The sequence below is a fragment of the Colletotrichum graminicola genome (assembly GCF_000149035.1).
Source record: "Colletotrichum graminicola M1.001 genomic scaffold supercont1.20, whole genome shotgun sequence".
Lineage (NCBI taxonomy): Eukaryota > Fungi > Ascomycota > Sordariomycetes > Glomerellales > Glomerellaceae > Colletotrichum > Colletotrichum graminicola.
Genome location: NW_007361024.1, coordinates 27,315 through 48,215, shown reverse-complemented (window position 1 = coordinate 48,215; position 20,901 = coordinate 27,315). Strand labels below are relative to the sequence as shown.

Here is a 20,901-nt window from a genome sequence, read left to right as displayed (position 1 = left end):
GTGCAGGATACACCCTCGGTTCTTTTGCTTCTCCTTTTTGAGCATAGGCATTGCGATAGATTCCCAGGTTAGAGAGAAATGACACGTGCATACAGACGAACCCAGCTCACCCCCAATACCATGATACAAGTCGAAACGCGTATAGTAGTATCTGTCATCCCCTCCACACTCTCTACGCATGTGACATTCAAGCAACGACAGCGACGGAAACGGGTGTGGCCAGGACTGAATAACTTGAATATCCTATGGGTATGGGATGCCCCTCCCCCTTTGCAGAGCGCCCGGCTCTCCCTCTCGAATGCTAGAGGAGATCCACAGCTTGTTACCTTCCCCCCCTCATCTCCCGTCCACATTTCCCAAGACCAAGTCCTAAAACGCCAGGATAACAAAATACACAAAAAAGAAGAAAGAAAATAAAAAATGAAACAGAGGGTTTTAAACCATCAGAAAACATACACATCCAACTCCTCTCATGTTGCGGCCAAACGGCCAAGCGGCCAAGACGTTCCTTCCCTTCTCGTTCGCCGCGATGCTTTACCGTCTCCGTCCTTGTAGACCCCAAAGTCCCTTGCCCCCTCCCAAGAGGATGCGAAACATGAAAAAAAAAAGAGAAAAAGAATTGTTATAAAGAGGCTTTTTCTAAAAAATAAAATAAAAATCCATAAAAAACCTCGAATGGAAGAAATGTGGCCGTGATCGTAAGACGACAGCCAGTGCCATCTTTCTATTCATCATCCGCGATGCTGATAACGATGACCCGCCTGTGTTTGTTGAGGGAATAAAAGGTATTACAAGTAGACCAGAGGGCCCCTGGGTCCTCCCGAGAACAGAGTAGTAAAAGGGTGAAGAAGTTGCGCAAAAGTCGGCTTCAGGGTTGGCCATGCCAGAGGAGCCGTCTCTGCTAGGAAAGAATCATAGGAAGCTCTGCGCGCTGTGCGTGTTTGTCCGGTTGGGTGGCTCGTACCAGTTCTGGTACGGGTGGTTCGGCAGGCTAAAGTCGGCGAACGAGAGCGGGTTGACCAGCGCCTTCATCGGTGCCGACGACGCGGCGCTCGACCCCGGAGGGCCCGACGTGCCCGACGCCGACGAAGTCGCCATAGCGGGCGGGTTGCCAGGCGGGCCAGGCCTACCATATCCAACTGAGCCCCTATGGTCGTTGATGCTAGGGAGGGTGGAGTGGGAGGGCGCGGGGCTGGGCCAACCCCAGGTCTTCTTGAGCTCGCTGTGGATCTTACCGAGTCGCCAGCCGCTCTCGGCGTGGATCTTGTCGAGGATCTCGAGAACCTCCTCCTGCTCGCGCGGATCGGTCAGGACGGCCGAGGCGATGGCGAGCGAGCGGATAGCAACGGAGGCGATGCCGCGGTCTTTGGTGTGCGCGACGATACCGCAAACCTGATGCGCGTGGTGCAACTGCAGGGCACGCATCTCCTCCGACGCCTTGCCCGGCTCCATGGGGTTGGTCTGGGCGAGGATACACTGGGCGGTGTGGTAGAAGAGGCGGCCAATAATGGCGGCGCGCTTGATGAGCCTATACGTAAGCTGGTTAGGAGAGAGACCATTGTGAAGGGGGGAGGAGAGGCGCGAAACTTACCAGACGTTAGGGAAAGCAGACTTGGACTTAGTCTGCGAGGGGTAAAGGTACCCAAAGGGGTGCATCGTCCTCGGACACACGTTGTTCCACCTGTCACACAACCTCTTCAAGTCTTGCCATTGCGCCAACCGGTTGCCTAGGCGGATTTGCTCGTCATGGGGGCTCGGCTCCTGGAATCGCGGGATCGTGGCGCGGAAGTTGGCAATCTTGGCAACGATGTACAAGATCCGCTGCACCCACAGCTCCTCCTGGCCGAAGCCGTCGTCAGAAGCCTGCCTCGTAGCTGCCACGACCGCGGCGCCGGTGTCTGCCGCGAAGTCCACGCCCAGACCCCACTGGTCCGGGTCCCACGACGTCTGCCAGTTGAAGGCCAGGCAGGAGAGCACCTCCATGCCGATGTTGAGCCAGAAGCAGGCGGCGCCGATGCCGGATGACTTGGCGTCCCACTTGCACTCGCGGATAAGGGCGCGGGCGCCAGCGATGTGGTTCATGCGCTGGGCGGGCTTCTCGGACATGATCTCGTAGACGTTGAGGACAACGGCGGTGGTGGCGCACTCGCCCATGTTGCGGTCCGGGTTTTGCAAGCTGCGGAGGAGCTGAGTCGTGGCGGTATCGTAGTAGAAGAGGGCCTTGTCGTCCTTGTAGGCCGGGTTGACGAGGGTCAGGTGCTTGACGCCGCAGGCGAGGCAGGCGTTGAGCAGCATGGGCGACTTGAGGGAGTGATAGGGGATGAGGCGGGAGAAGTGCTTCTCCTTGTCGAGCGAGTCCATCCAGACGCCGACCTCCTCGACGAAGACCTGCATGTACAGGATCTCCTCGGGCGAGTTGAGGTACTCCCTCTCCCGGGCCGACGCCTTCTCGCTCGGCGGCGGCGTCATCATGCCATCGGGGGCCAGTGGGTTGGCGGCGGCGGCGGCGACGCTGCCGCGGTAGCTGTGGGGCGGCGCCGTGGGCTGCGGCACGATGGACGCTGCGCTCGATGCGTCGCTGTCGCGATGGCCGGGATGGCGAGGGGGGGCATCGTGGTACGAGGCAAAGTGGTCGTGAAGGACGTACGGGTGAGGCCCCGTGTGGGCAGAGTTTTGAGGCGTGAGGTAGGGGTTATCGCTGTCACGACGCGGGTGCACCGACTCGGCGGCCCGCGGCGGCTCGTGACGGTGGGCGTAGCTGTACATGGGCGGCGGTGGGAGGTGGTGCAAGATGTGAGTCCTTGGTGATACGGATATATCCGGGCCACTTGCGTGTGCTTGAGGGAGGAGATGGCCTTGGTGACGAAGGGTTGGTTCAAGATGGCTCGTGTGCCGAGGGGGGGCGGCGGCTGCTGCTGCTTGCTTATCCAGGTGAGCGTAGCGGCCAAGGCCTCCCACGTATTCTGAGGCGATCTGCCTCGATTCGTCCTGAAATTGGACTGGCGGCTGCGTTAGCACCGACACTTTCTGGGGCAACTCACGCGAAATGGCGACCTACCTGACCACTCGACGGTGGGCGGCATATATGGCGGCTGCTTGACTTGCACATCTATGAAGTTTAGCCGCACGCCGCGCTTGCACTCGCGGCTGCTTTTCCTGCAATTCAAACACTCCGGTAACCCTTCGTCACATTTTAGATGCCTTTCTCTACACGTTAGACAGCCCGTCCGCACTCGTTTTGATTTCGTGGCGGTCACAGCGACGGCGGCGGCCGACTTCTCTGGTGATTTGGGCTTGATGAGGAGGTCCCGCGAGGGGGTGAGCGAGTGAATGCTCGCACTGCGGCGGGGCGGGATGTGGGAGCTGGGCAAGTTCATATTGGCGGGTTGAAAGTGCTGATGCTGGTAATCCTGCTGGTGATAGGGCGGTTGATGATAGAGACTTTGCCTGAGATATGAGTTGGAGGCGGTGGAATCGGCTTCGGGGTCGAGGGAAAAGTCCGGGGTGAAGTCGGAAGAGAAGCCAAAGGAGAGGGATGAGGTTTGGTCGTCTTCGTCGACGTCGTCGTCGACGCCTAGGTAGGGATCCTGTACGAAGTTGAGGGACGGATGCTCGTAAGGTTGCAGCACCGCCGAACCAAGGCTAAAGCCTGGCACGAGGACGCCTGCAGAGGCGTCGTATGCCTCCAGGGCTGCCAAAAAGAAAAAAGAAAAACCCCGCCTCTGGTGAGTAGAGACGGAGAGGGTGTTCAATGAGGGCTCGAAAGACCTGATTGACGCGATTGAGGCTGTAGCACGGGTACAGTCGTGGGCATGAACGAGGTACGGCTTGGTGTGAGAGGCGGCAGAATGTCGGTCGTCGGGTTTTGACGGTCTCACGATCAGAAAGTGAGAAGGATTGGCGGGGAAAGTTGAGTGAGCGGCTAGGGGGCTCAGATGTATGGGGGTCCACGGATCCCTTAAAGGGTGCTTGCTGTGGTGGTGGTGGTGGTGGTGGGCTAAGAAGGGTGTTATCGGGTTGGGGACAGGGTTGAAACCGGAGGATCGCCAAGTCTATGGTGTGGTGCAGCAACGTTGAGAGTGTCGGTAGAGGTCGGTGAGCGAGTAAGCAGGGTGGAAGGGAAGAGAAATAGAGAGAGCGAGAGAGTGAGAGACAAGATGCGTGAGTGAGTGAGAGAGAGAGAGAGAGAGAGAGAGAGCGGTTTGCGAGTTGAAAAGCCGAGATGTAAGACACAAGCCTGTGTTCTGGGAGGATGGGATTGGCTTGACTAGCGCAAAGGATGGCGAAGCGTGAAGAGTGGCCCCCTCGTCTCTAAATCACTCTTGGCTCAGGCTTGGCCGTTGGGCGGTTTGTGGCGTGGGTGTGTCAATGGGTGTGGTGTGCGGTGTACACTAGTGGGCTCTCTCGGGTGGATGAGACTTGTTCTGTTCTCGCGCCTACACAAGGTATGCAGGAATCCCGGGCGGACAGGGTGGGCAAAGTCTGGGGGCGTGGGCGTGTGTCTGTGGGAAAGCCAACAAGCAGCGACAAAGTCCTCGTTTCTCTCTCCCTGGTTGGCGTCGTCTTGAATCTGATACTGCGATCTCCCCTGTTCTGTGGTTCAGTGGGCGTGTCTCGTTGACGGACGGGGTTCAGCCCATGGATGGGAAGTAGCACCTGTTTCGATGGACGAGACTCTGGACCAGGTATGACGAGGCGGTAACAGCAGAGGGCAGGACAGGACGAGAGAGCCCAGGCGACGGGCGGTAGGAGCAGGCGTCGAAATGGAATCCCTCGGCAACGCGACGGGATCAAGCGGGATGCCTCTCGCAGCTGAAGAGGAAGTACCTACGCAGCTGGAAGGTTAGCGGGGAGGGGAGCAGGGATGAAATAAATGTCCTGCTTTGTGGGTAGTGGTTGTGAAAGTAGGCAAAGAGATGGGGATGGGGGTGCAGGTGCAGGTGCAACCGCGGTATTGGCCAGGCAAGTGAAGACGAATGTTGCCAGCAATGGGAGCAACGAGTGTAGGTAGTTGACCGTACCTAGACTAGACCCAGACCCAGCGACCAAAAAGTTCCTAAATAGGCGAGGTGAGGTAAAGGAACAGAGCGTTGACAGGCGGGCTATGTTTAGGAAGACGGCCACCAGACGTGTGGGTAAACCCAAGCCGAAGAGGGGAGTGAGCAGCGCCGGTCGTCGGGCAGTGTGGGTTAGGAAAACGTAATGGTCGACGTCGGAATTAAGTGCATCCAGAACTTCTTCTTTTTCTTCTTCCACAGGGCACTCGCTCGCAGCCGATCATTGAGCTCAGGTTTGTTTTAGAAGGGGGGGGGGGGGGGGGGGTGGGTGTGGAAGAGAGAAGGCCCTCGGCTCGGAGGGAGAGGGGGGGGGGGGAAGGGAGGAGGGCCTAGAGCAAGCGGAAGGTAACCATTTGCATGGGAGAGTGGATGCAAAGGTGGGGAGGCCAAGACTGAGAGATGGAAGGGTGCAATGGAGGCCGAGTGAGTGAGTGAGGGACGGGGACGGAGAGAGAGGGAGTGAGAGAGAGAGAGAGAGAGAGATATGAGATGCAGTCAACTTGAAGCGAAAAGTCGGAGGGAGGGCTGAGAAATGGATGGGTGGCCAGTGGGTGTGTGGCCTGAAAAAGTCGAGTAAGGAGAGGGAAGGAGCTTGGAGATAGACTCGACTCGACATGGCCGGGTAAAACGGTGTACCTATGACGGCTGCACACCGTGGCGTGTTTTAATCCACAGACGGCCGGCCCGGCAAGGCAAGGCACGCGTCTCCTCTCTCCCCTCTTCCCTTATCTTATTCCCTCTCTGCTGTCTCTCTCTCTCTCTGCCTGTGCCTGCCTCTCCTCTCTCTGTCCTTCGCTCCTCCCCCCCTCTCCTCCTTCTCAAACCGGAGCGAGTCCCCTGGTGTCCACTTTTTAAGATGGAAGAAGCGTTTGCCGACGGTGGACAGGTACGTACAGTACAACGCGACTTGGAGTGGAATCTCCAGGGTAAGTACACGCGGCTACCAATTACCCCGAGAAGGTACTCTGCAAGGTACGTACACGCGTACAGATCATGTACGGATACACTGTCTTTGGTCACACTGATCGGGAAGGACTGATCTGCACATGTGCCTGCCCGCGTTCATTCTTCAATTCCTCGATGCTGGCGACGGACCGTCTGGAGCAGAGACACGGCGGGCTGGCGTGCGTTGCGCCTTTTGTATATATCAGCCTCAAGTCATGCATCGTTGTCACGATGAAAGCATTACCGAGTCTTCTCCACTAATTTGTGATATAACACCTAGTGCCTTGAATTGCCCTGACTAGACTTGCCCTGACTTGCTTGGCCTGGCACTCAATCTGGCCAGAGCCCGCGCCGTCTGAGCCGTAAGTACGCGCCGTCTGATCCGGCCCCGATGGCCTTTGACAACCAGCGGTGCACAGCGGGAACCCCCGCCCCCCTTTGCTGAACTGAGAATCCTCGTGAATGATTCGCAACGACGGGGAAAGGCAAGACCAGCTCGCGAGCGACCCGTGTGTCTCTCGGGCCAATGCCATCATGCCAAATGCATGCACACACGGGACGCTGTTGCAGGCTAGAATCATGGTCCAACACATGCACCACCACCATCACCACCTCCTCCACCACCACCACGACGAACAGCAAACGTATTGCACGCTTTTGTGAGAGCGAGAAAGTTACGGTCAACTGGACCTTGTCGTCTCGTGGCCGTTCCAAATGCCCCCCTCCCCCACCTTCTGCTTCTTGTATTTCTTGCTTCTCCTCCTGGTGATGCCCAATGCCTCAGTGTCGTGTCGGCCAGCCGCTGTGAATACGGTTCGGGCGTATCAAGCAACTGCCAAGTAAATGTCAAGCAATGCACAAACACACAACGGCGCCCTCCCCGAGGACGACGTGCGTTCCTTTTCTTCTTCGTCCAGGGATGGGCCCTAAACGCGTTGCCTCGTCCGTCGTCGTCGTCGTCGACAATCTCGTCAGAGACTTGCTTCGGCTTCTCTTGCTCCCTAGGAAACCCCTCGAACCACACATTCTCTTTCTCTCTCTCTCTCTCTCTCTCTCTCTCTCTCTCTCTCTCTCTCTCTCTCTCTCTCTCTCTCTCTCTCTCTCTCTCTCTCTCTCTCTCTCTCTCTCTCTCTCTCTCTCTCTCTCTCTCTCTCTCTCTCTCTCTCTCTCTTTCTCTTTCTCTCCGTCTTTCTGTTTCTCTTTCTCTTACCTCGGACGACCGGGCCCCATGACTACGGGGAATCGTCCCGTTGCAACCAAGACGAATGGCCTTGGCTTGGCCTTGGCTTGGCCTTCGAACACCCTCGTGCCTCCGTCCCTCTCTGCCGACTGGAAATGCTTGGGCTCTCTGCTCCACCCGATATGTTCATCGCCAGTCAGGGCCGCCGCGACGATGACATGGCGAAACTTGCCGGGCCCCCTCCCCACTTGCGGGACGAGTTGCAATTGCAGTCGTAAGCTGAGATCGCATCCGTGTGATGATGCCTCGTCTGGCGGGGAGGCTTGGGCTTAGCCACCGGTTCCGCGCGTCACGGTCGCGGACCGTCGTATTCTATCGCCCCATCTGTCGGACGGTCCGCAAAACAAAAAAAGGGAACGAAGCCCGCCCCACCGTCATCGTGCCAAATATGGCCGGTTATCGCCTGTTCCCTCTCCTCTCCTCTCTCTTCCTCTCTCTCACCTCTGTCCACCCCGGCCGGATGTTTGCTCCAGGCCGTCCGGGACGGTTTGATCGCCGCCCTCCAGCGCGACCATTTCCCTGCCCGGGTACGCCGATCCCAGAGCCAAAAAAAAGTCTCTGCCATTTCGAAATTCACGACCGGCTAATCTCACCTTGGTTCAGCCGCAAGGAAACTGCGGCTCAACTGCTGCGTGCGGTTGTGTGAGCGACAACCAGCCTCCCCTTCCATGTCGGCCGTCGGCCGATCTGTCATGGTGGGCGATCAGAGCCGTTGAGGCGTCTCAAACTCTCTCAGCTATAATGCTAGGATGCGATAGCATAGGTAAACCCTTTTTTTTGTGGCCAATTCTAGCTGTGCCAGTTTGCCCCGTCTGGTGCGCATATGGGCAACGGGTGTCGCGCGTATACTGAACCTCATCAAGGCTTGTTGAAGGTTAGCACAGTACCTGCGGAGCTTTACCGTCCAATATGGAAACACAAGTACTGCGCTAACCTTCAGCATGCTGGAGCAGGTTTACCTACTGTGTACGTACGACTTGGGCAACAAGGTTTTTTGCTCCCCTGGAGAGGGGCGAGGTTGGGAGGGAAGTTTTTGCCCTTGTTTCGTTTGGTCTTTGCGCTGGTCGAGAGAGACCGCGCTCGCTGTAACCTTTCCCAAAATGAACACAAGTCGTTGCGTCTGCCCGCGTCTCGTTGCCCTTTCTTTCGGGCCAACTATGGGGGTAGAGGGGAGGGGCCCGCGGCTTGACCCCGTCTCGAGATTCGTCTGGTCTCGCAATTGACCCTTGGTTTAAACTGTCAGAGTCCCACCCAGTCGTCGTGAAGTGCCATGACCCCCTCCCGCACTCGGCTGTTCTAGCTGCCGAGACTTGGCTCAACCAACTTGGCGTGCCGACAGCAGGCTGTAGCGAGCGGTCTTTTTGCGAGCTGGTAGTTCTGCCAAGATCGACGATGATGCTAATGTTGCCAAGTGCCGTCCAGTGGTGCGAAACCTGCACCAGACGAACCCAGGACTGAAACAGAGAGTCGCGAGAGCCACACGTATGGGTGGATATCTGCTTTTCGGTCCCCTGCCTTCCCTGTCGGCTGTGACTGCTTCGCCGCACCCACCGAGCTTGTGGGCGCGATACGTGAGGAACGCAGCACGTCGTATGCTTTTTTCTCTCTCTCCCTTGTTGTCCAAGCACCCTCAAAGTGTATCCAGAAGCGAGCCTAGTCCCATAAATGTCGTACCAGAACCGAGCCGGGAAAGCGAAGGCGGGCGATCATCCAAGGACAGAAAGCTGTGTCGCGTCATGTTTCTCAGCGAACTGGAGACACAAGGTTGTGTTTTCTATGTGGCAGCGAATGGTGGAGGAACAGCAATACCGCCGTGTTACTGATTGACTGCTTGTACTCCGTGGCGAAAAAGGAAGTCACAGCTAGATCGTCATCTTGTTTCGACACATACCCCCCACCGATATGCCCCCACTGTAAATGGGCTTCTCTGGCAATTCTTACCCTGCGTGCCTGCTCTGCCCTGCCTGCCTACCTGCCTTGTCCCCTGGGTCGATGGCGTTTCCTCGAGGAAGCGGAAAAGCAACTTGTGACGTCCCGGATGTGGGGGGATTGTCGGCCTTGGGGTGACTACCTACTCAGCCCGGACGACGAGTCGAAATGCAAATCGCGCCAAATACCCCGGTTTTTTCTAACTTGCGGTCCTGCCACCTCTCAAATCAGTCATCTACAACCGACGCCGGGGCCGATTGAGCAGCTTGGCGGAGCTGGTGGTACAGCTCGAGTCTCCTGTGCCACGGGCTCCCCCACACATTGGACCTGCGCCTCTTGGCAGAGCAGCCGGCGATGCCGTGCAAAAAAGCAACAACAGCCGCCCATCAGTGCTATCACTTGCGGTTGTAAGTCGATGGGGGGGGCGGGGGGTTTAATCCTCTTCCCCTCGAAGTCTTCTGTGCCAAGTCACACCCGTCGTAGTCGTCGTCCGGCGGGGGAGATTGAATGTCACCCCGCGCTGCAGCCGAGGGTTCAATTTGTCGTGGCGGCTTTTCGTCTGAAAGTGCCGGTAGGGCGAGCATGGTTGGACGAGGGCGGAAACCACTGCCGGGCTTTTCTGCGACATCTCAGCCGAGATGCCAAGAAAGCGTCTCCAGGCGTGAAACAGGAGGCTTGACAAATCGGCATCAAGGCTTTTCTGGGGGAGAAGGAAGGAGTCAGAAGAAGAGCCGTGAGAGATTCGGCCGCTTTCTTCCTCTGCCTTTTTTGTTTTGCCCTTGGGAAATCCAAGAAGGAAGAGCGGATGACAAGTTCAGACTTTGGGGAGGGAGTGTGGCCGATTTGGTCGGGTATGGGCGAGATCGCGGCCCGAGGAGAAACACTGACGGCAATCTCGTATAGTCGTGTCGCACGTACAGGTCGTCGGTACCATGTGTACGACGAGACTGGCCTGGCATTGGCTCCATGTCTTCAACGCAGCGTATCACTAAATGAGGTAGATGACTGGGAACCTGTTGAGGAAAAAAAAAAGAGAGAGAGAAACAGATATCATGTTAACAGAGGGCCGCCTGCAGACCAAAGCACGGAAGGGGAAGCAGGGGAAGGGGGAAGGGGAGTTGGGAAAAAGAAAGTGAGCATGGGAGCCCAGGAAGGAAAAGGCTGTGACAGCGGGAAGTATGGCGAGGTTATTCAGTGGATAACGCTGTGAATTCCCCGACGCGGCCCACGCCAACCTCACCACTCGCTAAGGCTCGTTGAGTCGCTGGTCAGTCGGCTGTCTCCTGGCACCCCCCGGTCTCATGCTGACTCATCTCATTCGCGGATCCGCTTACGTCAGATTCTTTCATGTGCAGGACCCCCACACAAGCTCTCGCCGAAGCTGCCGCCTTCACCGAGCTCACCGAAGACCCTGAGTCCATCTCCACACAAAGCTCTCTCCCTCCGTCCCCAAAAATCCGCCGCAGAAACCATCACAGTTCGCCGACTTCATAAGCCATTGCGCCTCCACAATGGCCACGATCCCCTTCCTGCCTCCCTAAGACACGCAATCCCCAGTTTCTCGTCACATCCACCCGATTTGAGCCCGCTCAAAATGCTCGCCCGCACCCTCCGCGCCGCGGGCGCAACACCAGCACGTGCTCACCACCATCAGCTGCGAACGGCATGCTCCTCCTCCTCCTCTGCCGCCGCCGAGACCCTCCCCTCCAGCCCCATACGCGTGTTCCGCTCCGTCTCGGATCTCCGGAAGTGGCGTCGCCCACACGTCGTCGACTACCGCTCCGTCGGCCTTGTCCCGACCATGGGCGCCCTGCACGAGGGCCACCTCTCGCTCATCCGCGCCGCCGCCCGCGAGAACCACCACGTCGTCGTCTCCATCTACGTCAACCCGGCGCAGTTCGGCGTCTCCGAGGACCTCGCATCGTACCCCGTCACCTGGGCCCGCGACGCCGCCGCCCTGCGCGACCTCGACCGCGAGCTGGCCGACGACGGCGGCGCCCTGGGCCGCGTCAGCGCCGTCTTCGCCCCGACCACCGCCGAGATGTACCCCGCCGGCTTCCCCGGTCAGGCCATCGACAGCAAGGGCAGCTTCGTCACCATCACCCCCGTCGGCGAGGTCCTGGAGGGCGCCAGCCGGCCGACCTTCTTCCGCGGCGTCGCCACCGTGTGCATGAAGCTGTTCAACATCGTCCAGCCCGAGCGCGTCTACTTTGGCCAGAAGGACGTCCAGCAGACCGTCGTCATCCGCCGCATGGTCGAGGACTTTATGCTCCCCGTCGAGGTCGTCGTCGGGGAGACGATGCGCGAGCACGACGGCCTCGCCCTCAGCTCCCGCAACGTATACCTCGGCGAGCGACGGCGCAAGGTCGCGACCGTGCTGCACCGCGCGCTCAAGGCCGCGGAGGGCACGTACCAGCAGGGCGCGCTGGACCGCGACGCGATCCTCGGCGCCGCGAACCGGGTCGCCGCCGACGTGCTGTCGGAGCAGTCGAGGCTGGCGCCCAAGGACAGGGTCATGTTCGAGGTGGACTACATCTCGCTGGCGGACCCGGATTCCATGCAGGAGATCAACACCGTCGTCCCCACCAAGGGCGGGATACTCAGCGGTGCGGTCAAGATGTTACCGGTGGAGGAGCCGCAGCCAGACGAGGACCTTGGCCACAACAATGGGCCGGCGGTGCGGCTCATCGACAACATCATTCTCAAGCCTAATGCCCAGTAAGAGTCAGAGGGTTGGCACAGCCGGCTTCACGGATTGATACGAGGACCTGGGCGTAACCATTACTTGTGCATCGCATGATGCTGTATAAGCCTCTTGGACATCGCTCGAGAATGTCATGCTTTGCAACCCAAAAACAGGAAAAGAAAAAGGAAAAAGAATAAGATATGCATCATCATAATAATCATAGCCGCTCTATGCGTTGACAGTAATACATCATTTACAAATGCGCGCGGTTCTCCAACGACCGGCGTCTTCTCTGTTCCTTGACGCTCTTTTTGAGTTGGCGCGCATCCTCAACACTTAGCGTCGGCGAGACGCCCTTGCCATCCACGTTCCTTGCGGCGTCGAATAACTTGCTTCCCAGGAGGTCTGTCAGACGCAGCACACGAGTGCTTACAGTGGCGCCGTCGCGACGGTTTTTGCCTTCTCGTCTGCTCGAGGCAATCTTCTCGGTGAAGTCCCACAGCCGACCAGACGCGTTCAGGCTGCCCGTTTCCGGATCGCGGGAAGGACGCCACTCCGGGTCGAGGCGCAGCCGGGGAGGAACCTTGGGGTCCTTGGACTTGACGACCTGGAGAATGCCCTCTTCCTCGAACCGTTGATATGCGTTCTTCAGAGTCTCCTTGTTTACTGCCTCGAAATAGCTGAGATCGCCTTGGTGGTAGAGTGTCTTGCCGAGCTGGGAGGATGTTAGTGGAGCTTCCCCTGAGAACCATCACGCATGCATGCTTACCAGCTGTGCGCTGCCCTGGGCCTTTGCCGCCTCGATCCAGATGTCGTTATTCTGGCCCAGAGGTGGCGTCAAGCCCATCAACGAGACAGCCGCGAGCCAACTAGCCTCAATGAACGGCCAAATGAGGAAGCAGTAAAAGTCGTAGTTCTCTCTGCCAACCGTCCTCTCGTGATCCGAGAGACCAACCACGGTCACCCTGCCCTGGTCGTCCCGGTTCAATTTCAATACCTTGTCTGCCTCCAAGTCTCGTAGCGTCTTTTCCAGGTTAGCAGCGAGACCTTCGCTGGGGAAAATGAATTCCCCGCGGAACAACGACGACAAGAACCGAATCTGGTTCTGCAGCTCGTCAAAGGATATGTCTTGCATGGCCGGGCCGCCTCCCTGTTTGACCTTCATGTACATGGCAGCGCTCACTATGGCCTCGGAAATGAATAGGTGAATAGTCATGTTGCGGTAAAACGAAAGCTGGAAACGATCGACGGCGTAGTAGGTAGGCTCCGGTAGGTCTTTTACAACGCCAACCAGGTCCTTACCCAGGACTTCGAGACCACGCTCAATGATGTCCGAGAGTGGCGCGTTACCAAAGTGAGCAACTCTACCGCCCTTTGCGCGCACGCGATCGGTGAGCCACATTACGCGGCGCTCAAGCTCAGCCTTGCCAACGCCTCTCCCTCTCAAGGTGAGCAGAACGGTACCGATCAGGGCTGTCGGCATGACAACGGAGACATCGTTAATGTCAGATAGGACCTTGTAACCAAGGATTCGGAGGAGCCTCTGGCGGATGGCCGCGTTCTCGGGGTCCTTTACGTCCAGGTTAAGGCTTGTCGGTAGCCTAGACACCCTTGTGAGCTGCTCGTTGATGAAGCCGCGCAAGCTCCAAGGCTCGTGGAACCTGACGTCGACTCTACCAAGCCTCAGTGACAAGACCGACGACCCACCAGAGAGGAAATCCGCCAAATTCTCCTTCTTCTTGGGCACACCCAACAGTTCTGTCACGTATCCTTCCGTCTCGATGACTTTGTCGTATTGTGTGCTGACAGGGCAAATGATGGCGTCCTCTACTCGGCCCGACAGGATGCTATCCAGGACAAAGCTAAGAATGCCGAACTTGGGCGGCAGCAGCTTTCCCGTTCTCGACCGACCGCCCTCGATGAAGCACTCGAAGTTGTATCCGCCCTGAAGGAGGGTGTCGATGTAGGTCTGTACCAAGGTTGTGTATAGGATATCATCACCGAAGGATCTCCGAATCCACATGGCGCCGGCATGCTGCAAGAAGCTTCCAACGAGAGGGAAGTTGAGGTTGTCTCCCGCCACGACAACAGGCAGACCCAGCCCAAGGCGGTAGCAGATGAGCTGAAGCGAGACGTAGTCGACGTGTGACCGATGGCAGGGCAGGAAGATGATGCTCTGCTTCTTCTTCTCTGCCTCCTCGGCGACCTTGCGCAGCCTCAAAACCTCTTCGCTGGATACGTGGATGCCTTGGTTATAGGCCCGCAACAGCAGCTGCGTGGTGAGGTAGTATGCGCTCCGGATAAACGTCTTGCTCTCGAACTTGCAAATCATATCGTCCGTCATCTTTTCCGCCACCTCTTGGATTCCAGAATCAATAACTGCCCGTCTGCGTGCACGCTTAAGGTCAAAGTCCTTGTCTTGTTTGTTCAACAAGCCTTCCTTCTCTTCAACAGCGACGCGCTTCTCTGCCAGGTCAGCGATGCGTTCCTGCAGCAGTTTTGCCGACAGGACAGCCTCCTTCATCTTGTCGGAGAAGCCGGGGTAGAAGATGGGTTGACCGATGGCATTGTCGTAAGCGCGCCAGCCGGTACCGGAGACGTAGAGCGAGACTTCTCGGAGGAACCTGGCGCGGGGGTGGAATAAGTTAGTCTCGTTCCTGGATCGACATGGAGGCTGAGACCGGAGGAAGAGCCGGCGTGCAGGCGATACATACTGTAGCGGCTCGGAACGGAAGCGGGCCATGTGCTTCATTAGAGCCTCCTCCTTCTCATCATGGCGTGGCTGGGATGGCTTGACATAGCCTCTAGGCTGAAGGGTGATTTGATCGCCGAGGATCTTCAGATCCGGCGCGGAGTCGTCGTTCTTTGCCATTGTCGATTGGCGAAGAATCGGGGCAAACAATGGCGCGTCAAAGTTAGGTAGCCAGAGGTATTGCTGGAGTAAACGGAACAGGTCAGGTCGCGCGTTGGGATCTGTCGTTTGTCGTAGTTTCGGGTGGGAATACTATGGGTGTTGGTGTCTGTCCTGCTGTTGGTAGATAGATAGTCGGAAGCAGTCCGTCAAAGGTCCTTTGCCATTGCCGACAATGGGCCAGCGCAAGAGAGAGCAAGGGCAGGCAAACTCAGGCTTAGTTTCTCGGGGGTCCAAGGTTGCAGATGACGTTGGAGAAGTGACGGACTCTGTGGGGGGAGGGGGAGGGAGAGAGAGATAGAGAGAAGAGAGTAGGTTTGTAGAGGATGCGCCGGACTGTTTTCCTCGGCCGCCAAAAGAAGCCGAGTCGCATTGCCATTGCCCGCCCGCCTGGGGTGGACCGTGAAGGTCAAGTGCCACCCTTCAGAGGAGGTCCAGGCTCTCTCTCTCTCTTCCCCGTGTACCCGTCAAGCCGCGGCTTCGGCATGTGAATAAACGCCATGCATCCCTGCAGCCACCAGCACTTGCTGCTAGGGTACTTGCCTCGTACAGATACTGAATTTACCCCTACAGGCAGTTGGCACCACCATCGTATCAACGCTTTAGCGAGAAGCAAAGAGTACGTACCTTTGACGCCCCACCACCAGCAACCTGGAACCTGGAGGCACTAACATTTGATTTTCCAAATGTCCATCCATCTCCAACATTTGACTCTGTGACTTGCCGCTGTCTTGCGCCGCACCGAAACTCACGGCGGCGACTTCTTCCACGCGCAACTACACCCCGTCTCAGAGAGAAATCTGTCGACATGGCGCCCTCGAACCAGCCCGTAACGCAGGCGCTCCTCGCGCGAGCGCATTCTCCCGACGCTGTCAACCGCATATTCTCCGACAAAATCCAGTACCGACCGCTCTACCTCCGACCAAGCTCGCCACCGCCGCCGTCCAACGCCCGGAATGCCCGACGCAAGGCTCGTGAGGAAGCCAAGAAGAAGCAAAAGCTCAAGCCGAAGCCCCTGTCCGCGCGCGAGCGACACAGGCGCGGCCTCTACCAAGTGCCCCGCCAAGGCCAGAAATACGCCGTCTTCGAGCCCCTACACCGCCTGTGGCTGGGATACATTGAGGAGATCCTGGGCTCTGAGTTGTACCATGGCGGCGCCGCTGCTGCCGCCAAGTTGAGTGCTGCCGAGTTCCACGGCGCCGCCGTCGAGGTCTCCAGGAGCTCCTGCCCGAGCAGAGTCGGCATCAAGGGCATCGTGATCAAGGATGGCAAGTTTGCGTTCGAGATCATCACGCCCAAGAACGAGATCAAGATTGTGCCAAAGGAGGGCACATGGTTCAGGTTCGAGATTCCAGTCAAGGAGCCAGCCGTGGAGGCGTCGACGACCCCAGAAGCCTCCCCTCGACGCTTCGTCTTCGAGGTCCTCGGCGACCAGTTCCTTACGCGCGGCGCGGACCGAGCCAACAAGAAGTACAAGAACCACTATCTGAAGAACCTCTGAAGGATGAATGATCCCGGGGTGGGACTTATTCAAACTAGCCAAAGGCTGCATCGCTTACTCCGCGTCTGGCCCGGAAGTTGCCAGCTGGTATGGGAGGCAATCGGTTTGGGTTTTGTGCAAACCGTCGCCTACAGGCAAGGAAAGATGCGCAAGAGACTAATCACTCGGTGCTTGTGAGAGTCTTGTCCTGACGCGGATGACGCTTCTAAAATGTTACCTCGGACCAACGATTGGCCGCTCTTCTGGAGGAAGGCCTTGGTGGACAATGACTTGACTCGTCTCTCCGCAGTGGGGTGGTTGCCTTGGAACGCACACCGCACACAGCACACAGCACACGGCAGCCGCCCGTTTGTGCACGACGCATTAAAGGCCTTTGCACTAGGGCCCCTCAACTGAGCCGAGGTCAAGGGAGGGTTGAGCTGGAGATGTCAGACGCTTGTCACTTGGAGAGGCAAGAGAGCATGAGCATCGTTGCTGTAGCAGGATAACGACCTTGGCTGCATGCTCATGTTCTTGCAGAAATTGACAATAATTGAGACGTTCGGGACGGGAGAGGCAAGCACTGGACCAGAACTCTACCCAAGTCGAGCCTGCGTAATTGAACAATACCATATTCCACTCGTGCTTGTAGCTCGGCAGAACATGCAGGAGAGATACAGTCTATAGGCCCGCTGCTTGCCAAGTCCAAAGAGTAAATTATTCATCTGTCTACAAGTGAAGAAAACAAAATAAGACAAGAAAGAGAGAGACAGTAAGTAATGCAAGGTAATTGACAGATGGATGGATGCAACCAGCCTAGGCTTCGAGGAAACTTGACTGAGAGCTGGAGCAAGCATAAATCAACAAAAATGAAACACTCGTGAGGTGGACTTTAACCACCGAAACTCCCCGAGGTGGGCTCGAACCACCAACCTCCAGATTAACAGTCTGACGCGCTAGCCAATTGTGCCATCGGGGATGAGATGCTTGATTGTTGACATTGCGACAAAGATTTGCCACTATCTTGCTAGAATAGGCGGGGCTGACAGGGATATGTATATGGCACTACTCCACATCGCCCGACAACCCACGTTGACTCTTTTCCCTCCTACTTCGATGTAAACATGGCGTGCGGTGGTGGCGTTTGATTCTCTTTGGAGTGTAAAACAACGTACGCACGTTAGGGAGCGACAACCGAAATCGTGGTTTGGCTGAATCTTTCTCCCGAGGTCGTTCAGTCATCTCATTAGATCGGCGGCGCATCAAGGCGAGAGGATTCGAGGACCGTGACGACCATAATGCACATATCGGCCCTAGGGCAGCCGGATCATCTGAGCCTGCCAAGGCGGACCATAGCTCACAGATAGATAGACAGAATGAGACAGACATTCGAGAAATGCAATCGTATCACGTCACGGAAAGCGCGCCCGGTTACATAATGGCGGCTAGCTGCCTTAGCCAAAAAGCAACGCGACGCGTGCCATTACTGCCGATGACATCAGGACTCAATCAGTCTGGACCTCACGCGTGCCTGTTGATATATTTACCTGGCGACCATCACTCTCTGGTAAATCTGCATCAATCTTTCCAAGCTCTGACCGGCTTCTTTACCTCCCGCACAACCTCAATTGACCCCCACTTAACTCATTTGACTGTGGCTGTCATTCATATCACCAGTCCACCCAAAAGCTACCCCATCCCACCCCGCAAAGCCACAATCATGGTTACCACGAGAACCAGGGAGCGCGCCGGCAGCTCTGGTGAAATAAACGGGAAGACGAATGCCCCTGCCGCCGCCGGCGAAAAACACAGCATCGACAAGGATGCTGGTGCTGGATCTCCTGATGCAAAGCGCGCGAAGAAGTTAGACGACAACACTACCCGGCAAACGACCTTGGAGGAGACGTTCGAGAAACATGATGACGCACAGCCCAAAGAAACGGAAGGGGCATCAAAGGACACAGAGCATGAAACTGATACAGAGATGAAGGATGCCGAAGACGACACCACAAAACCCTCTGAGCAGACCGAGGAACCGACGAAACAAGAAGAAGAGGCAATGGCCGAGAAGCTGGACGAGGTTGAGAAAAAAGAAGAAGCAGAGAAAGAAAACAAGACCGAAGATCAAGAAGATCTCGGAGAGAAGCACAAGCCTGCGGAAAAGACCACATCGAAGTCCGCCGCTGGTGAGACTGCCGAGCGTCCCAATGAAAAGACGAAAATGCCTTCCAATGTACTCGAAAAGGGCATCATTTACTTTTTTTTCCGTGGCCGTGTCAACACCGAAAATACCGAGGAAGTTGATGATATTGCCCGCAGTTATATCATCCTTCGACCCGTCGGCATCGATTCTAAGCTGGGTGACGGCCCCATCGGTGATGCCGGAAACACTCGCCTGCTGGCTCTGCCCAAGAAGGTTCTCCCTGAGAGCGGCAGAGACCGTTTCATGGTGTTTGTGGAGAAGTCGGGGACTTCATTCAAAGAGTTAAAGGAACAGTTCCTGTCGGGCGCGGACAACCAGACCAAGGCCGGCAAGTCTCATGCGCCTGCTGCGACACCTGCTGGAGAGGGCGTCTATATAATCACGACGACCGGGCGCGAGACCCATCTTGCGTATATGCTGACTTTGCCCTCCGACTTGGGTGAGGTACAGAAAGAGCTAGGGATTAAAGAGAAGGGAAGCTTTATTCTGAGCACAAAGAACCCTTATAAGCCAGGCCCTGCGTATGCCAGCCTGCCAGATACGCCCGACTTTCCTGATGAGTAAGTGAATTTTCCGCCAGATATCCCCAACCTATGCTAAACATACTTCGACAGGATTAAGGACCAATTCCGTGACCTCCGCTGGATGCCGAGCAAGCCCGAACACCTTGACTATGTCAATTCTCAGGTCCTCATGATTGGCGAATCTTCGGGCATCGACAAGGCCGTCGAACCCAAGCAGAAGGACGTCAAGGCTGGCAAGGACAAACCGGAGGATGTTCTCAAGGAGATCGAGGACGAGGATACCAAGAGAATGGAGCACCTCTCTGGAGACGACTCAGCTTCCATCTTTGCTGATCTCCAAGCCCGCGCGAAGGATTACCCGCAACTTCAGACTACATTTTAACACCTTTTGATGCTCTTCCATTCGGTTCGCATCTGGAGCAGTTCGACAATAATTGGCAGTCAATATGCTTGGTCTTTGAGACGCTCACGGTCTTGAGTTAGGAACGTCTCTTTCCGGCAAGGCGTGCGGTAGCTTGAAGAAGGATTCACGGGGGCAAGCTAATCATTGGAAGAAATGGGAAAGGTCAAAATATTTGACATGCTGACAAAATTTGTACACTAGCTTCCCGGAAAGCTGCATTTCAACAAGGTCGCGGTCTGCATCTAACACACAAAGGCCCTCGCGGTTACACGCTGACCTGCTCGGCTTCATGGCCAATCCAACTGCATCATTTCCTGCTTTCCGTGATGATCTCCTCCACAACATCCAGCTTGGTCAACTTCTTGATGTACCCCTCGATCATGTTGCAAGGCATCGCGCAAGCCAGCCGGGACACGGTTGCGCTCTCGCCCTTCCAGATGACGGCGGGCGGGCTCCGGCCCAGCAGCAACGGCGCCACCTCGGCGGCCCACTGGTCCGCCGAAATGCCCACTGAGGCAAGGGCCTCCTGACTCATGGCCTCCTCAACGACGTCCCGGGCCAAGGTGTAGATAGAGCCTTCTGGCAGCCTCTCAGCTTTGGTGTTGACGTTATTGTTAGCGATGATGTTGGACTTGACCCCGGCCGTTTTGAGGTCGACGACGGCGATGCCGAAGGGAGCGAGCTCCATGCGCATCGTCTGGGAGAGCATGGCGAGGGCTGCCTTGGATGCGTTGTAGACGCCCTGGAAGGGGAGTGCGGAGACAGACCCGACGGAGGTGTGGTTGACAATTAGAGGCCGGGACGGGCCGTCGCCGTCGCCGCCGAAGCTGCACCAAGCCTCCGACGGAGGCGTCCTCATCGACCCGGCGGACCGGAGGAGCAGGGGCAGAAAGGCTTGTGTGACGGCGACGTGCGCCCAGACGTTCTGGTCGAAGAGGGCTCTCGCCGCGTCAAGAGAGACGTCGGCGACGGGCATTATGTAGCTGCCGGCCGCGTTGTTGACGAGTATGTCCAGGCCCTCAGCGCTGGCCATGGATTCGGAGACGGCTGCGACGGCGGAGGCGATAGAGGACGCCGAGGTGATGTCCAGGGGAATCGTCTGCATGCCCCGCGGGGCGAGCGCGTTGAGCTTGGACGGGTTCCGCGCCGTGGCATAGACGCGGTGGCCCGCGTCGTGGAAGGCCGTGGCCAGGGAGGCACCCATCCCGCCGGGAGAGCACCCGGTGATTAGGATGTTGAGCTTCCTCGGGGACGACATGGTGTGGATGTGTTTGTAGTTCTGGGGGTGAGCTGTGTTGACTAGGGGAATGGTGCTCGATGATTGCGATGGGCGGTGGGAATATTGTGTTCTTTTCGAGGCTGCTATCCAGATTAGAGCTACGGAACAGATCTAATTCGAGCCCATCTCCGTTGCTTCCTCGCGTGACTTATACGGCTCAACACATCCACCCCGTGGGCGAGGAGGCCCGCCGGGGTCGGTTAAAAAAACCACGCCCCGGGATACAAAGCGTGGACCCCGCTCA

General features: G+C 57.1%; 6 protein-coding genes and 1 non-coding gene across 7 annotated transcripts; 3 read left to right on the top strand and 4 right to left on the bottom strand.

Annotated features, from left to right (window-relative positions):
* Positions 1 to 912: 912 nt before the first annotated feature.
* GLRG_05692 (uncharacterized protein) lies at positions 913 to 3,377 on the bottom strand (the record flags this gene model as incomplete). The annotated part of the gene is made up of 3 exons (XM_008096377.1): positions 913 to 1,528; positions 1,592 to 2,999; positions 3,059 to 3,377. The coding sequence occupies 3 exons, from the start codon at positions 3,375 to 3,377 to the stop codon at positions 913 to 915; spliced, it is 2,343 nt and encodes a 780-aa protein (XP_008094568.1).
* A 7,388-nt stretch (positions 3,378 to 10,765) lies between these two features.
* On the top strand, positions 10,766 to 11,893 carry GLRG_05691 (pantoate-beta-alanine ligase; the record flags this gene model as incomplete). Its single annotated transcript, XM_008096376.1, has 1 exon — positions 10,766 to 11,893. One exon carries the CDS (start codon positions 10,766 to 10,768, stop codon positions 11,891 to 11,893), a length of 1,128 nt encoding a protein of 375 aa, XP_008094567.1.
* A 217-nt stretch (positions 11,894 to 12,110) lies between these two features.
* Positions 12,111 to 14,729, bottom strand: GLRG_05690 (acyltransferase; the record flags this gene model as incomplete). Its single annotated transcript, XM_008096375.1, has 3 exons — positions 12,111 to 12,572; positions 12,627 to 14,481; positions 14,572 to 14,729. The coding sequence occupies 3 exons, from the start codon at positions 14,727 to 14,729 to the stop codon at positions 12,111 to 12,113; spliced, it is 2,475 nt and encodes an 824-aa protein (XP_008094566.1).
* Positions 14,730 to 15,576: 847 nt separating this feature from the next.
* GLRG_05689 (ribonuclease P protein subunit p29) lies at positions 15,577 to 16,269 on the top strand (the record flags this gene model as incomplete). The annotated part of the gene is made up of 1 exon (XM_008096374.1): positions 15,577 to 16,269. The coding sequence occupies one exon, from the start codon at positions 15,577 to 15,579 to the stop codon at positions 16,267 to 16,269; it is 693 nt and encodes a 230-aa protein (XP_008094565.1).
* Positions 16,270 to 17,153: 884 nt separating this feature from the next.
* GLRG_13142 lies at positions 17,154 to 17,227 on the bottom strand. The gene has a single exon. It is a non-coding gene; the product is annotated as a tRNA-Asn (tRNA).
* Positions 17,228 to 17,968: 741 nt separating this feature from the next.
* GLRG_05688 (uncharacterized protein) lies at positions 17,969 to 19,357 on the top strand (the record flags this gene model as incomplete). The annotated part of the gene is made up of 2 exons (XM_008096373.1): positions 17,969 to 19,011; positions 19,066 to 19,357. 2 exons carry the CDS (start codon positions 17,969 to 17,971, stop codon positions 19,355 to 19,357), a joined length of 1,335 nt encoding a protein of 444 aa, XP_008094564.1.
* A 328-nt stretch (positions 19,358 to 19,685) lies between these two features.
* GLRG_05687 (short chain dehydrogenase) lies at positions 19,686 to 20,636 on the bottom strand (the record flags this gene model as incomplete). Its single annotated transcript, XM_008096372.1, has 1 exon — positions 19,686 to 20,636. The coding sequence occupies one exon, from the start codon at positions 20,634 to 20,636 to the stop codon at positions 19,686 to 19,688; it is 951 nt and encodes a 316-aa protein (XP_008094563.1).
* Between the last annotated feature and the right edge of the window lie 265 nt (positions 20,637 to 20,901).